This window comes from Carassius gibelio, chromosome B13, assembly GCF_023724105.1.
Source record: "Carassius gibelio isolate Cgi1373 ecotype wild population from Czech Republic chromosome B13, carGib1.2-hapl.c, whole genome shotgun sequence".
Lineage (NCBI taxonomy): Eukaryota > Metazoa > Chordata > Actinopteri > Cypriniformes > Cyprinidae > Carassius > Carassius gibelio.
In genome coordinates this window covers 1,757,196-1,764,695 of record NC_068408.1, presented here as the reverse complement: position 1 = coordinate 1,764,695, position 7,500 = coordinate 1,757,196, and the positions used below count along the sequence as shown (strand labels likewise).

The 7,500-nt window shown below is 37.7% G+C and overlaps 1 protein-coding gene across 1 annotated transcript in view; it reads left to right on the top strand.

Annotated features, from left to right (window-relative positions):
• Nucleotides 1–7,500, top strand: part of LOC127970444 (cilia- and flagella-associated protein 46) — a 69,183-nt gene that overhangs the window by 44,697 nt on the left and 16,986 nt on the right. Inside the window, exons 37-42 of the mRNA XM_052573036.1 lie at nt 1–82; nt 190–351; nt 1,715–1,850; nt 4,961–5,158; nt 6,114–6,302; nt 6,783–6,875. The exon at nt 1–82 is cut by the window's left edge and continues 25 nt beyond it. Coding sequence (XP_052428996.1) covers nt 1–82; nt 190–351; nt 1,715–1,850; nt 4,961–5,158; nt 6,114–6,302; nt 6,783–6,875 — 860 coding nt within the window. The remainder of the gene's footprint in view (nt 83–189; nt 352–1,714; nt 1,851–4,960; nt 5,159–6,113; nt 6,303–6,782; nt 6,876–7,500) is intronic.

The window sequence follows — 7,500 nt, the reverse complement described above, 5'->3', positions numbered from 1 at the left end:
GCAGAACCATCACAGCTGTTCTAGAGCAGAGAGGGAACCGAGCTTCAGTCCTCCGCTTCTTCATCGCACAGCTGCAGACCAGGTGTGGTCATGGGCGCTCAGTGTTTATTGATCAGAGCTGAATTACAGCAACACTGATCCGTCTGTGTGTGTGTGTGTGTGTGTGTGTGTGTGTGTGTGTGTGTGAAGGGCTGCTGTGTTTCGTCTGCATTGCTTGAGTTCTGCCGATCCGTCAGTGGAGATGCTGATCTCGGTGTGTGACACGCTCAAACACACTGCTGCTGAACTCCTGCATCTGGGATACAGAACACACTCCGCCGAAGCCAGGCTTGAACATGCAAACACACTCAGGTGAACACGCCAACACACTCCGGTGAACATGTCAACACACTCAGGTGAACATGCCAACATACTCATGTGAACACGCCAACACACTCATGTGAACACGCCAACACACTCATATGAACACGCCAACACACACAGGTGAACACGCCAACGCCAACACACTCAGGTGAACGCGTCAACACACTCATGTGAACATGCCAACACACTCATGTGAACACGCCAACACACTCATGTGAACACGCCAACACACTCATATGAACACGCCAACACACACAGGTGAACACGCCAACGCCAACACACTCAGGTGAACGCGTCAACACACTCATGTGAACACGCCAACACACTCATGTGAACACGTCAACACACTCAGGTGAACACACCAACACACTCATGTGAACACGCCAACACACTCAGGTGAACACGCCAACACACTCATGTGAACACGCCAACACACTCAGGTGAACACGCCAACACACTCATGTGAACACGAAAACACACTCATGTGAACACGCCAACACACTCAGGTGAACACGCCAACATACTCAGGTGAACACGCCAACACACTCATGTGAACACGCCAACACACTCAGGTGAACACACCAACACACTTTTGTGAACACGGCAACACACACAGGTGAACACACCAACACACTCATGTGAACACGCCAACACACTCAGGTGAACACGCCAACACACTCAGGTGAACACGCCAACACACTCATGTGAACATGTCAACACACTCAGGTGAACACACCAACACACTCATGTGAACACGCCAACACACTCAGGTGAACACGCCAACACACTCAGGTGAACACGCCAACACACTCAGGTGAACACACCAACACACTCATGTGAACACGCCAACACACTCATGTGAACACACCAACACACTCATGTGAACACGCCAACACACTCAGGTGAACACGCCAACACACTCAGGTGAACACGCCAACACACTCAGGTGAACACACCAACACACTCTTGTGAACACGGCAACACACTCCGTTGGACATGCAAATACATTCAGGTGGACACGCAAAAGTGACTTAAAAAAAAAAATCCTTAAAAAAAATCTTAATTATTCCAAACTTTTTACTGGCTTTGTGTATTTTTCGGGGGTTTGATAATTGTATTTATTTATGGTGACTTTTGGGTAAAATATGGCTTGTAAATATTCATGACCTATTTGAATCACCTTTCAGTCTTTACGCTGTAATAATCCTCTTGTGTGACAAATTAGTTTTTAAAGCCTCAAAATCCCATGTGCACTCATTTAATTCCATGTCTGTCAGTTATAAGAGTAATTTCCCTGAAGTGAATACATGCTGCTGGAATCAGATGTGTGATTTGTGTCTCTTTCATCAAGAATCCTGGCTGTTCACTCATCGAGTGCAGAAGAGAAACAGCGCCACCTTCTGGACGCGTTCAGTCTGATGAAGAGCGCTGTCTCTCTGCAGGAGCAAGTTCTCACTGATGTTCTCAATGTTCTTCCACCTCACGAGGTAACAGATGTTTTTAATAATCACTTCTGTACAGATGATTTTTTTAGTTTGTCTGTGCTGATTTCGGACAAAAATCTGCAGAATTTATCCCAGGGGGAAATTAATGACACACTTCACCTTGAGTCTAGCTCATTAGTGTTTAGTTTACACTAGTAATAAATGACAACACGCACACACATAATACAGTATTATTATAAAATATTATTCACAATGAAATTTATCTATCTATGCACACACACATTTATACACACAGTAAAACAGTAAATATTGTGAAGTATTATTAAAGTATAAAATAATGATTATAAAAAATATCTCTAATAATAATTAATTCTAAAATATTTCATAATCTATTTTTATTTATTATTCTATTTTATATGTATTTCTAATCTGTTTTCCATTTTTATATTTTAGAGACATTGATTTTATATTAAATAAAAAAGTAAAAGTATATTTAAAGTAAAAAAGTAATACTGTGAAATATTATTTTAATTTAAAACAAATAATAAAAAAAATGTTTAAATTTTTTTCTAAAAATAGACATAATTTAGTCATATAAATTCTCTCTCTGTTCTATTAGATATTTACTTTATTTTAAACAATAATATTCATATTTGTAATATAATAATATTAAAACTATTTAAAATACATTTCCAAATGTAAAAATATATTATATTTTGGAGACTTTGCATATTAATTTGAATGTCTTAATTATCTCTCAGAAGCGTGTGACACGAATCTCCTCCACACCTCCGATAATCTCGTTTGTTTGTCGTTTGCCTTTCCTCCACATGCGGTAATGTGAACTCTAAAGGACAAAACACACACGGTTTGTTTCCAGAGGAACAAACGCGATTAGCAGACAGTAAATGTGATTTGGTGTGGCGTTCATTAAGCTCTCTGTGAGGCGAGCCGGTGGTTTTCGGTGCTCCTGTCAGGTTCAGCGTGCCAAACAGCACACGGCTCCTCTAAACGACACGCTAATTCATTTTGCCTCACGCTGCATTATGGATTTTCATTTTCCCAAACGGATTATCCCATTGCAAAGCTCTCTGCATGCTCATATTTACGAAAAGAGGGCAATGAACACATTGACCAAATGTTGAAATCTGAATTGCTAAAGTAATTAGCCTCTTGTGCTGTTTGCACTCTTTCCATTTGAAGGATTAGTTTATGCTAAAATAGTCTGTCGTCATTTATTCACCTTCCAATCCTGTCAAACAGAAGATATTTTGAAGAATCTCCAAGCTATGTCAGCAGCGTGCCGATATACAGCTCTATCTCACGTCTACAAGTGTGATATTGCATTTATACAACAGTTCTACGGCACAAGTGTGTACATATGTAAACAACAACAACACAGTATCTTTAAAAACCCTCTTTTGAATCCTTCTGCCACAGATTTTATACTTATTCAGAAACGTCGCTCTAGAACTAGTAGAGAAGGAGCGTTGAGTTGCTTCGTTGAAATTCATTGCTGTATAATGTAGAGTATTATGAGAGAGATATGGACTGCATCTGATACAGCGTTCATTCTTCAGATCAATCTCATATTATCAATAAACATTAGTTTGAATATCTGCTGAGGAAAGCGATATCTTTGTCGTAACATTGATATCCTTTCATCTGTTAAGGGTGCTTTTGTTTGCTGTGTCAAACTGTTGTTGAAACTAAAAATAACTTCTGTTTATGGCATTTTTCAGTATAAAAGTCTTTATTGCTGATATAAAAACAGTCTCTTGTCTACATCTAAAGGATGATCATATAAAAAACAATTTTCTTCCCCGGAAATGCATTTTGAAATATATTTTTTTTATGTAAAGGTTGACACTTTTCATTAAAACATATATTTAGCATATATTTAAACTATATTTTGGCCAAAAACAACTTGCTGTGTGGCCAGTAAATTATCGTTTTGGGGAAAGATCCCTTCAGATACACCGAAGTGCTGTTTGTTTGCAGGTATTCATCTGTTGGATCCTGCATTCTTTACAAATCCATGTTATTGGCTTTAATTGCAGTGATTCATCAGTGCCTGTTATTAAAAAAAAATTATGTTTGTTGTAATTTTCCTCAGAATGTAATAACTCCATGATGCAGCGATTGATGAGTAAATATTATTCTGATAACAAACACACTTAATATTGTTGTTTCACTTTTATTAATATGTCAGGTTGATTCATATCGACTTTGATTGAGAGTCAGGATTTAATGAGAGCTGCTGTCAAACCAGAGCAGATCAGAATGAAGATTACTGCTAGAATCAACTAAAATAAAACAAAGTGTGTGTCCTATTTCACTGACCTGATGTGACCAGTTCTGAGGGAAACTGGGTTTAAGAGCAAGAAGACCAAGACTGTCTGATGTTTTTATTTCAATGCAAAATATAACTATATTATCATCTGGCTCTTCATATAAACTAGATAAATAAGTACACCTTAACTTTCATGCATACAGTACATTGACATGAAGTGATAAATGCTGTATACTGTATTTCAACTGCTTCATTGTTCATGTTGTCACACAAATGTAAGAAGATTATCATCCAGCTCTAATCTGACTACTGCAGCTATAAGGCTTGGAAATATTAAGATATTATTACAATTAACACCATAACAAGACAAGACAGCCAATAACATAAATAGACAGCCTAAAAATAAATAAGACAGTGTTTATTTATTTTTTTGCTGAATAAATCAGGATTATCATTTCTGACTGAAATAAAACCATAAATGTATTACTTTAAATAAAGTAAACGTTAATTGAAATAAAATCGAATATATAAAAAGTTAAATCTATAAAAATGTAAAAATAAACCTATTATTAGCTAGTTGTCAAAGAAACTTTTCAAATGTCAAAGTTGCTCATTTTCATTCATTTAAAATTGATGTTCTAAAATAACTAAAATTAATTATATATAGAAAAATAATAATGAAAAGTACAAAAACAAAGCAAAATGACAAGACATTTTAAATTAAAATGAAAATGAAAAAATGTAAAAATAAATATTAATAAACAATATATGAATAAAGAATAATGATAAAAATAATAACGGTATCTCAGTCGTCACTGGTATAAATGTTCAGAGAGACTGATGTTGTGTGTGTCCTCAGTCCGGCTGGAGAAGTGTCCCTGCGGCCCGTGTGTGTGTGCGTCTCAGGCTGGCTCTCGCTGATCTGGCCCTGAACATCCTGGACCTCCAGAGCACAGAGCAGAAGAGGAAGTCCATCGCTCGAGACAGGAAGTCATCAGTGGAGAGAGCCCTGGAGGACTTCATGAGCAGCAGTGCTGATCTCAGCCGACACGAGCAGGTGTGTGTGTGTGTGTGTGTGTGTGTGTGTTATATCAGGACACAACTCTGTATAATGACATGGGTATGACACAGGTATTACAAGGAGAGGGTGACTTATGAGGACATAACCCATGTCCCCATTTTTCAAAACACTTATAAATCATACAGAATGAGTTTTTTTGAGAAAGTAAAAATGCAGAAAGTTTCCTGTGAGGGTTAGGGTTAGGTGTAGGGTTGGTGAAGGGCCATAGAATATACAGTTTCTACAGAATAAAAACCATTACACCTATGGGATGAACACAGTTTACACAAAAACAAACGTGTGTGTGTGTGTGAGTGTGTGTGTGTGTGTGTCCAGTCGTTTCATCTCTCAGTCAGGTAACTCTCTCATTACATCTCAATTGATTTTTTCATTCTTTGACATTTTTATATCAGGCCTTAAACGCTTGAGCCGACACATAAACATCTTTATACTTCAGACAGCGTCTGCTTCACACAAACAACAACTACATTCAGACTAAATCCATCAAGCTTAGAAAGAAAACTTCAGTTTATGAGAAAGATAATAATTGTTTTATCAATCAATGATGCATTAAACTGATCTAAAGTGACAGTGAAGACATTTATAATGTAACAAATGATTTCTTCTTTTGATCTTTCTGTTCACCTTTAAATCCTGAGAAATAAAATGCATCACAGTTTCCACAGAAATATTGTTCAACACAACTGTGTTCAACACTGATAATAATCAGAAATGTTTCTTGAGCAGTAAATCATCATATTATTCTGATTTCTGAAGATCATGTGACACTGAAGACTGGAGGAATGATGCTGAAAATACAGCGGAGCATCACAGAAATACATTACACTTTAACAGATTCACACAGAACACGTCTGAATCAGAGAGGCTTGATATTGTTTATGAGCAAGCATCTTCAGCATCATACTGCAGCAGTGTTGTCCTCTGTGTTCAGGACTGGTGTGCTGTGGGCCGGTCTGTGGCTCAGGAGGCTTTGACTCACCTCACAGCGGTCAGTTCTCTCTCGCCAGACTGTGTGGAGACCAGGGCTCGCTCCCTCGGCATGATGGGAAGGTGCCTGAGGATCTTAGCTCAGCAGAGAGACCCGCTGCACCCCTCCACGCTCTGGACCGAGCCACACACGGTGAATGAATGTTCTAGTTATGCATTACTCATTATATTTCATAAGCAACAAATGCATATGTGCAAAAGCATCATTGTTGTGTCCAGCCTGTCTCTTTTGAGTCTCTTCTTTTTTAGTGAGTCAGTTGAATTGTTTCAAAAATCAATCTGAACGATTCTTAAGCGAAGTGGGTCGAATGATTGTTTAAAGTAATCACAAATGACTAGAGAGGTCAGGAAAAAGTCCTGGACCATTGTTGGGAACTCTCTGTTATTTGTCAAAATGATATTTGTCTTTCTCACACGCGGCAGCATCATTATATACCGTTATTAAGATCGTTTGGAAGAAAATAAGCCGGCGGTTAAGTCACAGGATTTTCTTTCTCCTCCACCTGTTTAAACTCTATTGAACGTCGTTAAACTCTGCGTTTGGGCCTAATGTGCTGCGGCTCCAGTAATTCACCATTGATTCAGAGACTCAATGTGAGCACTGTTCTGTCAGGAGCAGGAGAAGAGCGAGAGAGAGCAGAACCTGGAAGATAACGAAGAACAACAAATGAAGAAACCATACGCTGAGAGACGTGCAGAGCTGCAGGTACATCACACACACACACACACACACACACACACACACTGTCATCATAATGAGGACACATCATAGACACTAGTGTTGATTTAATCTGCGGTTAACAAGGACAAAACCCCTCTAGCAATAAATACAACATTTGTAGAATTAACATTGTTTTTTTTTTTAAGTTTAGTTATGATAAAGTGGCATTTGTTGCTGTTTTGAGTCACTTCTTTTTAATGAATCAGTTGAATCACTGCACAATATTGGTCTGAATGTTTCTTAAGCAAATGAATGATTATTAAAAATTTATATTCAGTCACTAATGCGTATGTGCAGAAGTGTCACTGTCATGATTTTTATTTGTGCATTTTTTACTTTTTTGAGTCACTGGTTTTTAATGAATCGCTGCACCAATCAATTTGAATGATTGATCAGGAGTTGTTTGAAATGCATATTAGTGTCCAATTTGTTCCTGATTTGCTCTTTTAAGTCGCTTATTTTCAATCAGTTGGTTTAATTGGTGCATAAACCTGAATAATTCTTGCACAAGTTGGTTTAAATCAAATGATTGTTCAAAATCTTCATGCAATAATCACAAATGAATATGTGCAAAAATTGAACTGTATCTACATACGAGTAACATACGAAA